Here is a 21,254-nt window from a genome sequence, read left to right as displayed (position 1 = left end):
AAGACACCAAGCCCTTTTGATATTTCGTACTACATAGACTTAAATGCAATAACTCGAAGGGGGGGGGAAAAAGTCCACTGTGAGAGGTTCAATGGAATATTTTGACAAGAGTTTATGAAAAGATTGTATAGCCTCTTGATAGCCACTCAAATAATTTAGTTAATAAACCCAAACGAGAGCTAGAGAGAGAATCATAGCATTATTCCATGAATCCATCAATAAATTAGAATAATGTCATGTGAGAAGCCTTAAAAAAATTGTTCTTTTAAACAGATGTGACATTTTTTTGTTCCATTTCCAAATGACCGCTGGCAAAGATTGCCCGCTTTGGTATTAATTCTCAGGTTTTCAAGGAGGAGGTGGAGGAGGGGGGTGTATAAATATATATATATTTATCATGAGAAGAAATAATGAAGTTGAAGAGCAGATGCCCTGAGGAGCAGTCGCAAAGAATTATATCTTTCTTTAACACAGGACACAGGCAAAAAGATAAGTACCTGTCACTTGGCGTACTTCTCGGCGACGCGTGCCTATCAAAGCGGGAGATTATTTTGCCCATTACCGCAAAAAGATCTGGGGGGCTCCAAGACTGCACCTTTAATGACAACACATCCACGAACATGCGAGCGAGTGAGCCCTTCATGCCAGCGGTTGTGTAGGCTTCCTCTTGCTCACTCCTCAAAGAAGAACTATTGCCAACATTCATTCACAGAGATTATTTCTTTGCTTTTAACAGGATTACAGGAGTGCAGCGCACGCATTGTAATATCGCAGTTTAGCAGTCAAATGCTTGCAGACTTGTTGTAATTAACAGAATAGATGCTTGCCAAAAAGATATGTTGGCGCACGGATAAGCTTTTGGAAAGGCCGGACTTATTGTTGTTAGCCACTTTAAACTTCATGTCGGAATTCTTTAGCACTTTTTGAACGTCGTAGACACACACTTACAGTATAGGAATCAATTAGAAGAGATGTGCCATTTTTTAAATTCATTTAAAGACGTCGATGAGTTTAAGATGGGAGTAAGGATGGAGATGCAGAAGATTTATTTCCAGGAGTGAATACCATTCCTGGAACTTTGTGACACCTCTTAAAGTTGTGTCTCTTCCTGTTTCACTTTAAATTAATGGTTGTTTTGATTTTTTTTTACTTGTGCGACAGTTAATATGGACAATAAGGTGAATTGAGTTTTACTGTTTTGTTTTTTTGGCTAACTTCTTACTGGCTTTTAACTACCTGTTAAATAAGAAATTAAAAATGATATAGCTTTACATTATTTTCACAGTGATGACAATTGTGACCGCAACAAATTAATCCCAATCTAATTAATCTCATTGGAAAATCATATTCCAAATCCAAAAACCAACTCACATAATAACAGATTATGTATTACGGACTTTGTAATTTTATGAAAGAAATGCCATATGATTAAACTAAGCTTTATTAAATATAAAAAAAATCCTGCACATTTCTTAGTGGCAATTCATTGAATTTGAAAGAAAACCCAGCGAATGCATTCTCGCACAGCAAGCCTCATAAAAGATGCCATTAGTTCTACTGATGAACAAGCATGACTTCATACTTTGATTGGGAGCTAATGCAAAGTGTCTTCAGAACCAATCTATTATGAATGGTCTGAGTAGACAACACAAGCAGGCTACCTTGACAGTTTACGCATTCCCTTCAGCCAACGTGTCGCACTGAACCTTGTCCATGTTGTGTTGTCAGACAAGATGGGCTTACAATGTCTTACATGCCCTGAATGTCAATATTGCCTCACTTGTGTGCGTGTATATAAAAAGTGTGCATCATTTTGTCTATTAAAGTATTTGAATATTTTTTGCCGAATGTCAAATACTCTTAAAGTCAATAGAGATATTTGTTTCTAACAAGCAAGGGCCAGTCACTTGACTTTACTGCAAAGTCGTTCTGATGACTTAGTGAAGTCGTTCGGACCTATTTGGCAAAATCATTCAAACGCGCGTACATTCGAACAACACAAGTCAGTATCTTTTTGACTTCTTATGGCAGTTTGACGCTTTTACAGATTTTCCACACTGCTAAACAGCCAGAGTAAGCTACAGCCTAATTATTTAGCTTCCAAACAAATAAATACTTGGGTGTCAAATGAAAGGGCACGACGTTTGAGGGCTGCTGTTGACAGCTCAGGAATTTTTAGCAGGTGAAGTGGGGCAAATCTCAAATATTACAGCACCATATGTTTTCTTCCCTTCCAAAAAGATGGAAGCTACGTTCTCACAACAGAGACACAAATGGACTTCAATGAGGAAAAGCGTACAAATGTCAGTAACAAGGCAAGAAGGTGTAAAAATATACATAGCTAACAGACAGCACTAAGAGATTTATGTATGTAGGGCGCGAAAAAAGAGACACAGCCGACGCCTGGTGCTGTCAGCCTGGTTTCCGTGTTGCGTCATTCAACAGTGGCGCTGTACCGTGAGGCCAAATATGGCAGAGGGCTCTATTTAGCGCCGCTCGCGCGCCGTGATCTCTCGTCACGCAAACAGACGTCGGGATTGTTGGATGTTTGTAAACAAGTTGAAAATATTCCCCACTCTTAATTTGATGCTCAATGCATCTTGACAGTTAATTCCATTCAGGTAGCGTTAAGATCACGTGTCACATGTCACTTCCTTTTCAGCAAGTTGGTTTACTAGCAAGACACTAATAAGTCTCTGTCGTCTGAGTAATATTATCGTCCGGGTCTGACCCGATCTCACCTTTTTGGTGATAAAAGCTCATGTGTGAACATAAAGCCGGCGGGCACTTGACAAAGTAACATGAACACTTGGAAGGGATACTGAGACAAAGCTCATTGTGCCTCCTAAATTGCTGAACGGCTCCAGGGGCTGACATTTAAAACACAACATTACCAAACACACACACATTAAATGCAGAAAAGCCAAGCAGGTTGGCTCTGAGCGAAACCTGAAATTCAAGTTCCTGGCGACGGCGGCTGACCCAAATTTCCCGACCCCTTCTTCTCCTTTACGTGCTTGCGCAAGCCCGGGGCCTCGGGGTGACATATCCCTTACACAAGGATTGCCGGTGCATTTACATGCAAGCATGCTTAATGAGAGATCAACAGCAGCAAAGCGCTTTGAATATAAAGCTTTCCTGTCCAAAAAAAAAAAATAATATAATGAGCGAGCGATTGATCCATACTCAAACAAGCCGGTTTGCTGAGCTAATACCAAAGCCAGATTACAGCCCGTGCCAAAAGTGCCCTGGCGTGCGACGCCTTTCGCTTTCAGGGTCCCCAAATTTGTCATCACATTAGCACATGGTCAAGGAGTACATGCGAGCACTAATCTGCTTTCCTGCACAATTAGTCTCCTTGAAGAAGGCGGTAGACTGGCAGCCGGTGCGGGGGGGGGGGGCTAAGAGGAAAATCACTGAGTTTGACATAGGATGGATGGATTATTTACAGCCAGTCCAATGTAACAGTCGAAGGTTCTTCCTTTTGCCCCTCACCTACTAACTCCTCACATTGGCCTCTTTTAGGGTGCATTGATAAAAACCTTACAAAAGAGGTTTTAGTGAATTTGGGTGCTCACAGGCGCTGTCAATGTGTTTTAGCTGAGAAGAGCAGACGGCAAGTATTCCTTGAATAAAATATTAGATAATTTCATTTCAAACTATGGGCAGACAGGGAGAACAAAATAGCAGGAGGGATGGAGAAAGGAAATGTTTTTGTGTGTGTGTGTGTGAAAAGAATAAAAAGAATTCAGTGCTGCTTCTTGCAAGAGGGGAAAAATGAAAAAAAACATTGATGACACCCAGTTCCATTCTTCCACTCTCCCCTTTCTCTGCTCCTCGCCTCGCAGCACGGCGGGCTAAGCTGGGAGCTGTAATGTCATTAAATTGCAAATGCTTTTTTTTTCATTTCCGACACACACTGTTTACTTATCTGGCAAAAACATATGTTGGAAGGAATCCGTTAAATTCTGCCCATTGCCTTGGGTGAAAGTGCAATAGAAACGGGCCCACTGAGCTCCTTCTGTCGTCTCCTTTTAGCACTTTGCCTTATCTACAAGGCTGCTTAGCAGCAAACTGGCGAGTTCAATGAAAAATGAAGATACAGAGCAAGATTGGGGAAGAACAGTGACGGGAGAAATGCTTGGAGAGAGGGTCATCCCATTCCTCTCCATCTGCATAAATGACTATTTTTAAGGCATCTGGGGCGTCTGTATATTTTTCTCACTCTGCCACACATTTAATTTCACGCCCCGTGTTCTGAATATGCTTAAATGCATATCTCTGATGCACCTTTAAGCCAGAGGAAAGAGGATGGGGCGGCGTGGGGGGGGTGTGGCGGCGGCGGTGGCAGTGGCAGGGGAGGGTACGAAAGCAAAATTAAAGATAAAATGGTGTGATTTGCACTACAAGTCTATTACTTTATGGCATTTACATATAGTTTACCTCTGCAATTCCAAGATTTTTCAACCCCCCCCTCGAACACACAGCACACCACTTTGCTATCAGTATAGTTGGGCATGTATAAATATGTATAAATCTTTGTTAAGCAGGGGGGGAGGAAATAGAAAGTTTCAAGGGTGCACTTTCTTGCCTCAACTTCTTCCTCTTGGTGCCGTGACGCTGTCAGCAGACCCGCTGGGCGTGTTCTGCCCCAACAAAGAGCCATGAGGGGCTTTGAGCACTTTGTGCATCGTGATCCCCCCCCACCACTCGCACCGCATACCCTCTGAGCGACTGAGGGGTTGGGGTGGGGACCCTTTTGCCTATCAGACACCGTTTCAGCTTTGGCTGTGGCTGTTGTAGTGAGAAAATGAATAATTCTTAGCATTTGTGGATTAAATGTTTTGGGGTCACTCTGAGCAGTCATGGGACCCCACATGGCCCGAGGGCCACTGGTTTCCCACCACTGCTGTAGAAGAAGGGCCTTATCACGTGTGTGGGTAGCCCTCTAGCACGAACATGTCATGCGGATAGACCGACAGAGTCCTTGTGATGAATAACCTCGGCGAGTCTTCTATCAGGTGCTCCGGCGGCGGCAGACTTTCAAACCCGCCCCTTTCAAGGATGAGGATTGGCCGGGAGGAGAGTGAAAAAAGGACAGAGAGAAACTATTCAGGGCACGATTCCTTCCCCTCATTGTCTGCCCGCTTCGATTTGAATGCGCTCGCTCAAAAGCAGACGAGAGAAGCGCTTGAGTCGGCCGCATTGTTGCCTTTCTCTCTGCGCTCTTTTCTATTTGCAATTAAATGCATTTCACATGGAACAACTGTACGGAGCACGTTGCAGATAAGGAGGAGGAGGAGGAGGAGCGTGTGTTCCATTGCCTTTAACCTCGTTTGTAATGCCTTTGCAAATTTGGAGTGCGCTTATTGTAAAAAAGTAGGCAATCATAACAGAGAATTTGAATAGAAAATGCCGCACAGCTAAAAGCATTGCTTCAATTAAAATTAAACTGCTTTTAGAATTCTCGGCTTTAAAAAAAGCACCAATCTTAGTGTTGCGGTTCAAGGGCTTTACATGCAACATTGTGCTCACATAGCGACATCACACACACACACACAGAGGTCCCAAGAATTGGGATGAGATCAGTCAATTAGAATTAATGTCATCTGGTCATTTACAGCTAAACACCCTCCACGTCGCATTGTGTTTGCTTTGTGTCGACTGCAAAAACCAATCTCATCCCGCAGACAGACACGGCACTTTTTTTTTTTTAAGGATTTGAACGCTGTAAATAACTCCCAAGCCCTCTCTTACGAGGTTTACCCCTGCAGCACTTTGTAACTTATCAGGGCCTCCTTGTGCTTCCTCTAATGCCGGCATTATGCTCAAATGTAAATGGGTGAAGCTGCCAGAGTGGTGGGCGGGAATCACTCAAGAAAGACTCACTCAAGGGGTCTAGCCAATATTCCGATTGGGATACAGAAAAAAAGAAAAAAAAAAGGCAATACACAGTATGGTTTTATTTATTTTTTTATCTCTAAAGACACCACTTACAGTAGCACTGTTCTGTTATAATCTTGTTCTTGATTGAGATCTTTCATTGAAATAACATGTGTGACTAGAGATGATCATAACCCATCAATTAATCAAGCAATGAATTGATGAAATTGATTTGTTTTTTGATTGTCTAGGAGCCATTGAAGCCAAACTGAGTGAGCTACTTGGCTGCAACCAGCAGAGGCGCTGTTGAGTCACTGTCACTTAGATTTTGACCCAAAGAAGAAAACTACTATTTCAACGGATTAAGAATATTTCCCTCATATTTTATAAAAATTCGTTTAATGGTCTACTAAAGATAGTATTTTGGGTTTCTGTAAATACTCGGACTTTTGAAATAAAGTGAATGAACAGTTAATGTGCTATCTGAAATAAACACTTGTTTTTTAAATATAATGGTTGTGGAATGATTTCATTCAGAATATATATTAATAGTACTGATAGGTTTTAATAGCATTAAAAAAATATACTCTTGTATCCCTACATATGTGGAAAAACAAACCCCACCCACGACAACAGTTAAACAAATTTATCCCAAAGTCTGTTAAAACAACACTTGCACCCAACCCAACTGAGGAAAACTTGGAATATATTCTTAGTGAATGAGGCCCAAGGCTCTGTTTTGTACTTGTAATTTCCATCTCTAATGGTACAAGAGACTGATTAGTAATTAGGACAGCCTCATTTAAACGCATGTAATGACTATTATAGGTTTCTGTTCTACTGCTGAGCCGGGATAGCATCTTCACATTGAATTTGAACGCATATTGACCTCTAACGACACAGTTCTTCATGTCCTCAAATTGGCTTCGTGGCGTAATGACTTTATCGCCGGATCTCTCAACTAATTGACCTCGAGCGTGTTTCCCAGCATAACTATTAATCTTATTTTCCAGTGAATAATTTGGGAAGTGGCTCTCTCGCAAATATCCGCGCGCACACACACGCAGTCAGGCGGGCTTCTCGTGGTGGGATGTGTGGCCCCTAGATATTAATTTGGAGATGGATAGGAGTCTTAAAGAGGATTAAAACTCTATACAGGCTACTCATTTCACATGGCTGCCTACCACCCAGGCTACTGTGTTGCGCTCCCAGACGTCGCTCGGCATGGTGGACATTTTAAATGGTGACAGTTAAAGTACAAAGATGTCCAATCCCAGACTATTTCATGGCATATTTGGCCCGAGCATCCTGAAGGAAATTCAAACTGTCAGGGTCGCTTGTCCCTGCCACTGCCAACGAGTGGGCATGCACCAGACACGGCAACACTGCCCTCCTGCGACTGTCTCTGGTACTGCACCACTTTTCCTGCCCTTCCCCAGTCAAAACACTGTTGCTATCCTTACAGGGACAGACTGACACACTAAATAAAAAGCAAAAAATATTTACAAGAGCAATGACTTAAACTTATTTGTGAATTCAACAGTGTTTGTTGTGGTTGCAGACTTAAGAACATTATACTGAGAGCTGCTTCTATATTTCAGCCCTACCATGCACTGGCTATGAACCACTATGATTATAAATATATAAAGGAATATCGCTAAAATAGTGTCAGGCAAAACAGAATTAATTTTTTAATGGCAGATTTTTCTATTTTATTTGCCTATCTATAGTATCTATAGTAGTCTTAATTCCACTGAAAGAATATTTCTGAACACTTGAGTATTAGTATTCATAGCATGTTGCTGTAAGATTTACATCGGATTTTTAATGTGAAGGACTTTAGGAGTCCAAGATTGTTTGTTTAATTTGTATTTAATTCAATTTATTTAATCCCAAATGCATGCTATTTTTTAAGAATATAGGCAATGTTTACACCATTATTATGTCTGAAATGGCTTTTTGGCACCAATCTGTGAGAAAAAAATGCACTATTTAATTACATACTAGTACAAAAATATATACATTTATATTTTTTTTCTTCCAAAGCAGCAAATGTAGACGCTACATGCCATCACCGTTCAAGAAATATTTTGTATATTCAAAATACTGCAACAGCAATTGCACTTTATATGGAAAGAGTGGACAGCAACATTTTGAAATGCCTAGTGGTAATTTTTCAATAGACAAGATATAATTTTGTGTTTGGAAATCAGTTTTAGCTATTTGTTTTTATGCACGCACACACACCCGCTTTAGCTTCAATTTTACAAAGCCCTAAATGCACAAAGATTTTCTGTTCTTGTATTTCACCTTAACATCTAACTTGAAATGCTGCTTATCTTTAATTTAATTTGATTTGCCTTAAACCTGCATATTGGCTCACACCTTTATCAGTGGCACGGTGAGCCGCGAAAACCGTGACCGATCCGAATCATATCACAATCACGGTTGATTTTAACACCTTGAGAGTGTCTTTGCTCTTCCAGACACCTTATAAAAAGCGTAATCAACATTCCAGTTGACTCCGGGCAGGAATTCTTCTAATCCCCATCAGTCCAGTGAAGCTCATGAGGCCTCTTGGGTAAAAGACTCAAGAGCTTTTCCCAAGGCGCCATCGTGTTTTGGTATTACTATATCCTGAGATGATGGACTATTTTATGTTGCAATTTTTTTTTATGGTTAAAAAAAAAAAAAAAGTCAGTAGGAATAGGAAACACAATCAGGAGTGAAACTGTGACCGTAACCTTTTCTTAACATTAGATTGGTAATTATTGCACTATTGTACAACAGATGCATACAAAAACAAATGATGACATGAGTCGCAATGAAACGTGGGTGGCTGTGCGATTGCCTTTACATAAAAGCAATGAGCTCAAACGTCCAAATGATTCTTTCCTTGTTTGTAATTGTGACGCGGACTAGTCTGCCTTTCTTGCTTTGAATTCCAAATTCTGCGTCAGCAATCACAAGGCATGCGGCTGAAATGCAACGAGTGTGATTGCCGAGACACAAACTTGGAAGTCATACATCTGAGTTATGACCAGACTTTGCTGCTTACATACACCGAAACGTGGTCACAAGTGCGGCAGAAGGGATTCTCAAGAAAGTCTTGTGATGCACATGAGGGAGCATATGGAGAACACTGCCGGATAAAAAAATTCAGGATACCATGCTTTGAAATGGAAGGGAATCCACATACAATTGGCTGGTGTTCAAAAACAAGCGTGCAGATAAAACACACATTTCACAATAGATATTTCCTTAAAAGAAATGTCGCCTCTTTTTGAGATGCAAACGAGCGTCTGGCTCTGCACTTTAAGAAGCTGGATGTTGTGCCATGCACTTGTGTAACGGCTACTCGGTTTCTCGCTACACTGCACCACAAAAACAACATTGCTGAGCTTTCGTCTCGGGATTTTGTCTTTGGGGTGAACTAGTTTTTGTCGGAGGGTGTTAGTGGGCTTGAAATACACTGGTATGTATAGTTTGGAGAAAATCCTTCTGAATTTGAGACATAGTCCAATTGGGGGTGGCGTTGTTTTTTTTTCTTTTGGTATTTTGCTGGACAAGGGCAGAGAGAAGATGGTGTCTGAGCCATTGTGCGCCGTTGTGAGAGAACAAAAATTACATTACGCCACCTGCGGTATAATTAGGACCTGCTTTTAGCATGTCTAAAATCTAGTCTAGTTATGGTCAACAAAATGCCAGATTAAAAAAAATAATCAAATCAGAACAGAAATCACATTACGCCACCAGCGCCATAATTAGGACCTGCTTTTAGCATGTCTAAAATCTAGTTAAATTGTGGTCAACAAAATGCCAGATTAAAAAAAAAAAAAAAATCCAGTAATCTTTTAAAAATAAAATTCAACATAAACATTTCTTTTTATATTCCAGAATAAGATTGATTTGCTTCAAATGTATTGATTAGCATATTGATGTATCAAAATATGACAAACAAATGAGTGTGATTCCCAACACATTCGGAAGCTGCACGCTAGCGTTCTCCCGTCATCAAGAATCACATGCATTGCATCAAGCACACCCTGTCCGAAAACTGAAAGATTCTTGGAAAAACCTTTCCTGCCCTTGGGTTATCATTACAAAGCTTTGATTGAAAGGACAACAGTTGTTAAAAGAATTATCCTGTTATTTTGTGCACTTATGTTAACCCACTTATTGTTTCTAAAACTTTAATCTGATTCACCTTTTTCAGAGAACTTATTGAATATAGTCTTGATAAAGTTCATTAAAGTCTTATGCCTAATGGGCCCTTCAGGCAAACATGTTTCTCAGTCTCGCTTTTCAGCTCGCCAGTCAGGTGATGGTCACAAGACCAACTAGTCTAATCCCACCCAGCTCTACTATAAAGCCCCAACACAAAATAGTGCGGTCCTTAATGTGTGTGAAACCAATTGCTTTAAGTGCCATTTCCACAAATTTTCTCCGTATCTAATTTGAACATACACAACCAGGGAGGGAAGCCGGACTCCAGTTGATCGACAAGCAGATTTTTCCCTACGGACTGCAATAAACAAGGGGGTGGAAAATGAAGATTGTTTTACTTTTCAGCCTTTTTTGCTTATTTCTGCAACCCGGTGAGGCTCAGTTCCCTCGAGCGTGCTGCACCGTGGAGGGGATTGTGTCCAAGCGCTGCTGCCCTGCTCTGGGCTCCGATTCTGCAAACATATGCGGCACCCTGACGGGAAGAGGAAACTGCACTGCTGTCCGAGTCGACACCAAACCCTGGGGAGGTCCGTACAGGCTCAGGAATGTCGATGACCGGGAGAGATGGCCCACCAAATTTTTCAACCAGACTTGCAGGTGTAATGGTGAGTCCAATTATTGTATTACTATATTTATTGATTATTGCAGCAATCAGATCACTGAATACTTTTTTGGTGTTTTAGGCAACTTTGCAGGCTATAACTGCGGGCAGTGTAAATTCGGCTGGACGGGACCAAACTGCGACCAGAGGAAAGCTGCCGTCATCCGCAAGGACATCCTGACGCTGAGCTCTGCAGAGCTCCAGGAATTCCTGGATGCCCTGCAACTGGCTAAAACCACCATCCACCCAGATTACATGATTGCCACTCAGCACTGGCTGGGCCTTCTGGGGCCAAATGGAACCGAGCCCCAGTTTGCCAACATCTCCATTTACGATTTCTTTGTGTGGCAACACTACTACTCTGTACGAGATACTCTGCTTGGTGAGTAGTCACTATCATCGGCACATTCCAAATCATTGATTAATTAAAAGGAGCGTCAGACAAGGGAATCGACAAAAGCTGAATAGAAGGCAACTGCTTTTTTTGCTTTGAAAGGCTTGAATGACATTACGCTATATAAAACAATTAAATTAATTATGCATAAATTACTGCAAATAATCCACTGTTGCTATCAGCCTGTCCTCAGCCGCTATCAATATTTGTATAGGTGTCGTTCAAGGTCACAGAACTTTAGGAGCAGTAGTCTGAAAGCTTGAACCTATTTTTTTGCTATGAATAAAATCAGATTTTTCTTTTTTGCTCTATTTCCCCATAGGTCCCGGTCGGCCATTCAAAGCCATTGATTTCTCACACAAAGGACCTGCATTCATCACCTGGCATAGGTATCACCTCCTCAGCTTGGAAAGAGACCTACAGGTACAAAAACATAGTTTTGCTGGAAAAACCCGCCGTGAAAGTTTGGAAAGTTTCCTTATTACATACAAGATGTTTATTTTAAAAATAAAGAAATGGAAGCAACGTATAAAGCACAAAGGGTTCGGGTTGTGTCAATCTCCCAAATTTGCCTAATGAAGCACACACACACACACAAGCGTCTTGCAAAGGCATGCTAATACCCATAAACCCCTAATTCCCTGTTTTCCCCACAGAGGCTGACTGGCAATGAGAACTTTGCAGTACCTTTCTGGAACTTTGCCACCGGGCAAAACGATTGTGACGTGTGCACAGACGCTCTGCTGGGAGGCCGAGACCCCGACAACCCCTCCCTCATCAGTAACCAGTCCAGATTCTCGAATTGGGGCGTGGTGTGTAACAGGTATGCACTAAGATCTGTATTTATTATTATTATTTTTTTTAAATATCCTACATAATTTATTATGAATCTGCACCGAGAAACAACGTATTGTGCTCATTGCAGTTTGGATGACTACAATCGTCTGGTGACCCTTTGCAATGGCACCAATGAGGGCTTGATTCAGAGAGGTGTGATGAGAGGAGCTAACGCAACTATGCCCACCATGAGTGACGTTCGCAGCTGCCTGGGTATCCGGGACTTTGACAGCCCTCCATACTTCACCAACTCTTCCTTCAGCTTCAGGTGGACTTTCAAATTAGAGCTTCAGCCACCCGCGACTACACTGCACTCTGTTATCATATGTTTTGATACACAGAAACGCCCTGGAAGGGTATGACAAGCCCGACGGCGAACTGGATGAAACTGTCAACAATCTCCACAACCTGGTCCACGCGTTGCTCAACGGAACCAGCTCTTTGCCCCACTCTGCAGCCAACGACCCCCTCTTCCTGGTCAGAGTCTAATTTCAAAGCGTGCTCAGAAGTCTAACGCTAGGGGGTGTTGAATTCTGACCGCTTGCCTTTTAGGTTCTCCACGCTTTCACTGATGCCATTTTTGATGAGTGGATGAGGAGGTTTGTCCCTTCCAATGCCACCTTCCCGGATGAAATGGCCCCCATCGGTCATAACCGAGACTACAACATGGTTCCGTTCTTCCCTCCGATCACAAATGAAGAGATCTACATACCATCAGAGCAGTTGGGCTATTCCTACGCTGTTGACTTTGAAGGTAAGCAAGTGGCCAATGTCAGTTCATTTATACATTATGCCCATACGATAAAACCTCAAACTTACTGCCACTATGACAGAACGGGAACGCTAAAAAAAAATATGTAAAAACAAATAAATATAAATAAACAAAACTGGAGAAATAAAAACGCAGATGAAAATAGTACACACCATTCATCGTCCATTTTAACACAAAAACCTATGTGTCACACAATTACAAAAATAATCAGTGCAAAGTTGGAAAAGAAAAAAAAAAATTATATGTTCTGGTGGACAGGTGTCAAACTTCATGCCCCCAGTACAGATCCTGCAAAAGCTAGCCACATTTTCTTCTGCTCCAAACTAACCACAAAAAATAATAAGCAAATGCATGCAGAAGTATTTTTTACTTGCAACCAGTTTTGCAGTGTGAACAGGCCAAGTCATTGCAACAAACCAAACGCCACAAAATGTTCAATACTATCAAGAATCGTCTCTCATATGCAACCCACATCTATGCAATTCTCTTTTCAAATAAATAGTCATAGAGACATGACGTCACAGCGATCCCATATTAGAAATAAGAAGCACTTCCTACCGTGTAAAAATGTTTGCAAAGACGATCCACATGCACGCACAGCTGTATCTACTACTCCTTCCAAAGAAGAAAATATATTTCCGTCATGATCCTCAAAGACCCGCTGGCGTTAGCAGCTCCTTGCCAATTGAAGGAAACCGCAGATTAATTCCATCAGAAACTGTTCACGGGAAAACTAAAGGGGCTAAACAGATGAGAATGAGCGATTAACATGAAGAAATAAACAAATAAAAACATGTTTAACTGTTAACATGTTCAATGTGTATGTACCTGGTCAAGGTGATCGTTTTCTATGACGCAATTCCACGCTTCACATAGGTGAACCGGAAACTTTTTCTTTTTTATATATGTATTTATATATGTATACATAGAAATAGAGAGACAATAAAATATAATGTCTGCATTAGATTGTCAATGATAATTTTGTCCTCGTCTTTGCATTCTTTCAGACGCAGGAGGATCAGCAGTGTTTGTGGTGGGATCAACTCTTGGGGGAGTCTTCATCGGGCTCCTGGCGCTCCTCCTCATCTTTGTGCTCTACCTTCGCCAGCGCAGAAACACAGGCTTCGAACCCCTGATAAAAGCGGACTTCACACACAGGAAGTACACGGACGAAGCATAGATCCCTCTCACTTTGCAGTAGCAGAAGGAAATGAAACATGAGAAACATATTAATCGTGTAGAGCGGGGGTGGAGAACCTACGGTCCGGGGGCATATAAACATCCAGCCTGAAATCTAGATCAAACTTGTCCAACACAAAAACTGAAATGGTCCTTCACAAGGTTCTCCATCCCTGTTGTCAAGTCACATATTTTGAATGAGAAAATTTCACAGTGCAACGCCAAAAGTAGTCACATTAAGAATATTTACAAAAATGTATTCCACTGATTTAATACAAATTGATTTACTTTAGTGTGAAATTTGGATCTGTTAAGTTATAGTACACAAAATATAGGTTTATTGTGCCTTCTGCCATCTAGTGGACAAACAATTAATTGTCACTACATTATCGGCATAAATTGATGAACGGCGATACATTTATTTGTAGTAAATCCTTTTTACGACCTGATGAGCTCTCGCGGCACACTTCATCGTGATAGGGAGTCACTGTTGTAGAAACAATTAAAATCATATAATAAATTAACACTTTATAATACTTGAAATAAAAATAAGAACTCACATTAAATTACGTCATCTATTTGGAAAGAAATGAATAATTTTATCATTCCGGAGTCATCACAAATGAGAACCTATAGGAATGTTTTTACAAATATTTATTCTTAAGAACAGTACAAAAACACTGAATGCAATCATCCTCTTTAATTAATTGCATTGTAAGGCATATTTGCTCATCCGCTTGAAATCAAAGTCAAGCTGAGTTCATTTGAATGTAACGTCATATAACAACAATGCACTGATGAGAAATAAAAACAGTGACTTGAAGCATTTCCATCTCTGGATATATTTTTTTCCCCCTCAACCTTTTATTGCAAAAATATGACCATTAAAGGTTTGATGATACAAAACATGAGAGCACTATTCATTATAAAGAATCTTTTTTTTTTTTTTAAATGACACACTGTACACTTGAAAAGAACACTGATATGTTCTGAAATGGACGCACACAGAGGCTGCTTTTGGTCGGCCAGGCCCCTCGACACCTTCGACAATCCGCTCTAGTGACTAGACCCATTCAGGCCTGTCCGCTCTGCACTCTCCATGGATTCTCATTTCACAGGTGACTGTGGATCCAGCCTGCCTGGGCTGCACACACACGTTCAGGCTTCACAAAACACGTTCAGGGGCCCCTTTTCTTTGCATTTTGTTGCACTCTCTCTTTAATAATCCCCTTAGATTCTGCATTATTGTGCTAGTGCAGCTCAAGAAATGGCACAAATAGAAATCAGTAGATGCTCAACATGGGTGTTTGAAGATTCAAATTCAAAACATCTAACCAATGAGCATCTGATGTTAATTTAACATATTCATCAGTCACTGAAATATTTCTGTATGGTTCCATGTTTTCCAAAATCATAATAGAAATAGCCTTCAACTTATTCTTATCACTGGGAATTTCAAACATACAAATTATTGAATAGCAAGACCCATTTACGGTAAATAATAGTTTGCCGGCCTTCAATTTTTTTTTTTTTTTTTGAGGAGCCTTTTGGGGGCCTTTTATTGAAGAGAGCTTCACTAATAGTGAGCAAACAATTTTCAGCATTTATATTTTTAGCGACAGAATGTTTGTACTTTCAATGGATAGACGCTAACAACAACTAGCCTTGTGGATAAATACAAAATGGCAATGGAGGCACGGCAGCCAAGACTGTCTTCTCTTAAAACAGCTGAATTGAAACAAACACACAAAAAAATAATGTTTGGAATATTACGCAGAAGGTTAATGAATGTTTTGCAAGGCAAATGGCAAATGCAAGTATACTACAATTTTCCCTTTTGTATGGCATGAGGACAGACTATAAAGACATACTTGAAATCCTTTTGAGAATATGATAGGTAAATAAAAAAACGATTTAAAATGAAAGCAAATTCATTATTTGTGCTGATGATTTCATGGAAATTAAAGTTGCAAGTTAAACTCTGTCACTCCTGCCATTAAATCGTTTAAATCTGATTTAAATGTTACATTGAACACAACTGTACCACTTGAAGTCATCAATAAGCACATTTTTAAAAATGATCTTAAACACACACATATATTTTTTTCCTTAACACAAAAAGTCAAAACAATCAAAGTGCGTGCTATTTTCTTCCACTTGGGGGCAGACATTGCTGCCTGACATATACTATGTGCAAAAAGTTGTTGCCTTTTTTTTTCCTTGAATAAAAAATAGTTTTAATCTCTCAAGGGGAGATCATGGGGCCGGTTTCAGCGTCGAACAGAGGAACCATGTGAACTATCAAGTCAATAAATGTGCATTCTTTGGGAAAGTAGGAAAATTGATGCATGACTGACTTGACTTGTTCAGTCTGAATCCTGTGTGGAAGAACTTGTCCCCACCTGTTTCCCCCTGCATTATCTCCAATGTATTTGGAGTAGCACAGCCAAGAGGGCCACTATGGTTAAGAGGCTTGAGGGGGGCGCGTGGGATGAACAGGTGCCATCTACTGGACCCCTCCGGTCGGCTTCCACGCCCGGGGCTTCGGGAGGGGCCACATCTGCCTCTGTGGGGCAGGCCTCTGTGCAGCCGCTTCCGCTGCCGGAACCGCTGCCCTCGTCGCCTACGGCGAAACAAACAAATTGATTCATAATTAAAACTGGCAATTTAGAGAACAAGAGAATACGTAATTAAAAAGAAAATGATTTTGTGCATAAAAATAATAAATAGGACTTCATTGCATGCATGCATTTGCGCTAAATAACAAAGTGGTACACTGAGGTCACCTATACACTGCTACATTAGCATTGGTCTATTTATTTTTAATCTATTCTTTTTTTCCTCTTTTGTTTTTCTGCTTATACTGTAAAATAAGTGGAATCTAAATGACATAAAAAAAAGAGAAATGACTCACTCGAGTCCTGAAAGTAGATATCATTGCCATTATAGGCATTTTTCAGCTTGTTTGTCATCACTCGGAGAGCCATGATCTGCTGACGGATGAACGTGTCCGGACGGGTGATGTCCACATTGACCTCGGGGTTGTTTACCTGGTTGGTTAATCCATCCGTTACCACTTCTGGGAAATACCTTTTGAAGAGGATAAAACACTCAGGATGTTTTTTGTCAAAGCAAGTCAGCTTTTGCACTAGTCATTTTAAATGTGACTGTTGTGCTCTCTAACACACAAAGACATCTTGTGAAATTTGACCTAGAAAAAAATAGGAGGCCATTATCTTTTGATGAGTCACCCTCACGCTCATGAGTTGCTTCTTTCTTAGTATGAAGACAAAGAATTTCTAGATGACACAACATTCCATCCAGTCAAGAAAAAAATAATGCAATTTCAAACATCTGACACACTACAGTGGCTTCTTTGATAAAGCAGCAGAGGATTGTTGTATGATTCCATTACTTTTTTTTTTGCTTCTCAGAACACCATTTGTTCCCCTCGGAAAGAGCAGATAGGTCAGTCAACTGGACTTTTTACCTCCCCTTGGTGTGTCCATTCCAGCACTGATCATCAGAAGCATTCCCAACAGCAAGCCTGGTGTCCACACACGTCTCCTCAGGCAGATTGGACCAAAATCTCTTGGACTGCTTGAGTTTCTCTTTTATGTCAACAACCTAAGCAGAGAGAATAAAAAGTAAAGCATTTAAGTGAGGCCATTGAGAACATTACACATCGTCACGTCTACCTAATGCGCCCCTTTGGAACCTTAAATGAGCTTGTACAATAATACTAAAATTTGGGTTGCGTTTGTGGTCACCATTAACCTTTAAAGCTTGGTATCATTGGCTGCCCCGACTTTTTCAGACGAAGACCCCAAAGACCACATAAAGCTCCAAAATAGACCTGATTACTATTCCACCGTCAAACAGTCCAGGGCCTTTTTTTTTTAAGCCTCTGTATTAGAACAGGCAGGATAGCAGCAATGACAACGCCCCCAACCCCAAGGCTCAATATTCGTTCGGATCTCACTTTATTATGCGCTTTCTGACTTGAGCGTGTTCAACTCCAAACTTTCATCGAGCATGCAAATGGTGACATATTTCGCCAGAGTTGAGGAGAGTGTCTGATAAAGGCGGGCTGGCCCCATCATTTTTGTGTATGTGTGTGTGTGCCCGGTTTACAGGTTGGCTTGTGAAATTGCGGTGAACCTGAGCAGAACATGAAAGGTGCTGTGCTGAGCGCGCCACGCTGCTGTGGGCCTCGGCGGCGCTTTTGATGTGTTAATCCTGTCACACTGATGCCAAGCACCTCAGCCGCTCCGATGCTGCCCAGAGGGTCACCGCAGACGCACTGTGCTGCCACAGATTGACGATGAGGCGATGTTGGATTAAAAACCTTTGCACGTTCAAGATTAGCTTAACGTCACTCGACATCTGCAGGGTCCGTGAAAAAGATGTGGATTGAACCCGGAGTGAAAAAGTTATATTTTAATGATCCAAATATGCAGAAATATGTGAACTAAGACTCGACTTGGGATGTCTTGGCTTATTGTTGCTTCGTTTTGATGATTGGGCCTCCATCTGCAGAAGCGTAAACAGTCTAAATACTTAATGGGAATACAATTAATGTATTCTGTTTTAATTTGCTGCTGAAAATAAGTAGGTTGGAAGCTTTGAATAAAATCACACAAATTATTTAAAATTATAAAGGTTAAATCATGATAAGGATAGATTTTATTGTATTTCACCAGCTCATTATTTCAGTGTTGCTTCTTGCACTCTGTTACAAAAAAAATCTAATTTCTCACTATTCTTTACATATTTGAAGTCAGATTAAGTGGCAAATAAATCATGTGCTGAGGGGAAACGCTTATCCATTTGATGATTAATGGAGATCGTTTAAACGGGAGGGAAAATATTTTCACACAACAATAAAGCCGCTTCTGGGAAAGGTCAGCCTACCCTCTCCCTCTTGCATTCACATTTGCCCATAAATAAATAAGTAAAATATGTTTGGCTGGCTGCAACTACTGTCAACGTCCACTAGATATCACTGTGTCCTAGCAAAAGACCTATTTAAGAAGGAACGTACTGAAGTCTTTCTTTTTCTCTTCAAAATACATGGCAACATATCAAATTAGAGCATTCCGTTGTGCACCTTTTGTACAAAGTCAGCTGGAATCGGCTCCAGCTCACCCGCAACCCTAATTGTCGGGTTCCTAAGGCTCAAACACTGAAAGGTTTCCGTCACTGAAACAAAGATTGAAATCATAAATGCTATTAGGAGTTTAGTTCAAAGGCAGTGATTGACAGTAGTTATATACAATTCAAGCTCTCAGTACCGCTTTGAGGGAAGAAAAAGTGCAGCAAGCCCGTATCTACGACTCCATTGTGTCTTGTGATCTCTCTCTCTCTTTGCTTTTCTCAGTAGCCTTTTGTTTAAGTGAAGGCGAAAGTACCGCCGCTTCACGGCCTGTGATCTTCCACTAAAAAGCTTCTTATTCTAAGAAGTATCGCTCTGCCTTTCTCAGCAAAATTGGGGCATGGGTGTTGCATCACTAATAAAAGTAGCCTGTTCTTTATCATGGCTTCTTTCCTCAAACGATAGGAGACAAGATATTTACAAAACCACACTCCAAAGATTCGTTCAGCAGGAAACACAACTTAAAAGTTGCTTGTTAAGTTTTAGCGCTGAGGTGGCTTAAGTTTGCCACGATTCAAACTGTCATTCTCCTCAATGTACTGGAAGTACAGAAGAGTATTTATTTACATACTGTATTACACATGGGGAAGTGTTTGAGGAGAATAATTAATTACGGGGGGAAAAACAGCATGAGCCAATGAGATCATTGTGTTTGGATTCTTAGAGTGGGTGTGTTGTGTGCAGATGCTCCACAGCCTTTCTTCCAATATTTGCCATACAAACACACGTACACACATCAGTGGATTTCTGCGTGTGAGGCGACAGCTCGGCACTGATACCCGACAGCTTTCCCGTGCCCTTTTCAGATAGCTGCCTCTCAAGTAAAAGTATTTTAAGAAACACCTTCTAGTCAATTGAGCATTATCAGAGTCTATGGTTCCAGTTTTGTAGGAACAATTTGAAGGGGATGCCCTTTTCTTGAAGTAGCATGTTGCATAAAGCAAGGTCCATTAATGCTTGGATGCATGCTCGAATGAGTTTAATGTGTGAGAATTGAACAGCTAACACTTCCACTACTTGCTGGTAGTCATGTGGATGACTGATCACAAGTGATGTTTCTAAAAACTCAGGCTAAGCACTATTATTGGTTTTAATTTGTCTAAGGCAGGGGTGTCCAACTCATTTTTTTTCGCGGGCCGCATTGTAGTCATAGCTTCTTTCAACCCAAATAAAGGTATGAGCACCTTATATTATAAGCTACAAAGGTACAAAAGCTACAAAACAAACTGTCAAATAACTTGTTTTCAAATCAGACGAGTAAAAACTGGTCAAATATTTAAAAAAAAAGATATTAAAAGTGAAGACAATTTTATATTCTAGTAATGACACACACATTTGGTGCTGAATTTGTCTTCGCGGGCCACATAAAATGATGTGGCGGGCCGTATCTGGCCCCCGGGCCTTGAGTTTGACACCTGTGGTCTAAGGAGTACAGAGAATAAGCTGCATTATATCGTTGTACTCTGAGAGGAACTGTGGCACTGCATGAGGAAGTCTTGAGTGGCAGGAGTTTAAGGTGGAGTGCATCAGGGCTCAACTCTGAGCCCCTTCGTTTTCACGAAAGTGATGAATAATGAGGTTAGATCATGATTCTACCTGGTACACAAAGATAATTGGGCTTTTTTTCTGGGGTACCAGACAGAAGAGTACAGTCTGGTAATCTTGCGTTGAGCCAAATAGGCAGTTGTTTGTCGACTATACCGCGTACGTATATCGTTTGCCATAATTCATCGGCGAATTACATCTTGTCTTGCTGCTATGATGTCACACTATTGACGTAGTTGACCCAGCTGTGTGCCTCCTACCTACGCAACCCGCGGTGGTAGCCTGATCGGGATTTATGGATCTGAACCGCACTGCGGTGAACCGAAGTGAACTGGTAGAAACGGGACTTAAGGCTATCTGACGAAAACTTGACGCATGACCCTTGGAGTTTCTCCTTCAAAGAGTGACTCCATCTGGCATTCTGCCTCTTTCAGCGTCTACTTAAATAGCCATTTATCTAGGGATGTCCTGCCTGCCTGACACTGACTTTCTACTGCGGCGGCCAGTTGGAGCTAAATTAGTGCGTGTTCCTTTTAATCACAGAGTCCGCAGCAGGCCTCTCCACCAAAACCACGAGGGGCAGACGACTCTTCGATGGACTTGTTTTCACTGGCAACCGCTACGGCATTCTGCGTTAAAATAGTTTTCCTTTTGATACGCG

The 21,254-nt window shown here is 41.1% G+C and overlaps 2 protein-coding genes across 2 annotated transcripts in view; one reads left to right on the top strand and one right to left on the bottom strand.

The window, feature by feature from the left end:
• The first annotated feature begins 10,294 nt into the window (after window positions 1-10,294).
• On the top strand, window positions 10,295-14,719 carry dct (dopachrome tautomerase). The gene is made up of 8 exons (XM_061287880.1): window positions 10,295-10,715; window positions 10,794-11,093; window positions 11,428-11,528; window positions 11,762-11,928; window positions 12,031-12,210; window positions 12,284-12,419; window positions 12,495-12,696; window positions 13,722-14,719. The coding sequence occupies exons 1-8, from the start codon at window positions 10,433-10,435 to the stop codon at window positions 13,892-13,894; spliced, it is 1,542 nt and encodes a 513-aa protein (XP_061143864.1). The 5' UTR covers window positions 10,295-10,432; the 3' UTR covers window positions 13,895-14,719.
• LOC133160220 (glypican-6-like) overlaps window positions 14,533-21,254 on the bottom strand; it is a 53,408-nt gene continuing 46,686 nt past the window's right edge. Inside the window, exons 7-9 of the mRNA XM_061287879.1 lie at window positions 17,384-17,520; window positions 16,808-16,983; window positions 14,533-16,516 (exon numbers count right to left, since the gene is read on the bottom strand). Of these exons, the coding sequence (XP_061143863.1) occupies window positions 16,311-16,516; window positions 16,808-16,983; window positions 17,384-17,520 (519 nt within the window). The 3' untranslated portion in view covers window positions 14,533-16,310. The remainder of the gene's footprint in view (window positions 16,517-16,807; window positions 16,984-17,383; window positions 17,521-21,254) is intronic.

Source organism: Syngnathus typhle, linkage group LG9, assembly GCF_033458585.1.
Source record: "Syngnathus typhle isolate RoL2023-S1 ecotype Sweden linkage group LG9, RoL_Styp_1.0, whole genome shotgun sequence".
NCBI classification, from domain to species: Eukaryota; Metazoa; Chordata; class Actinopteri; order Syngnathiformes; family Syngnathidae; genus Syngnathus; species Syngnathus typhle.
The sequence above is the reverse complement of the archived record's forward strand: the minus strand, read 5'-3'. Positions and strand labels throughout refer to the sequence as shown.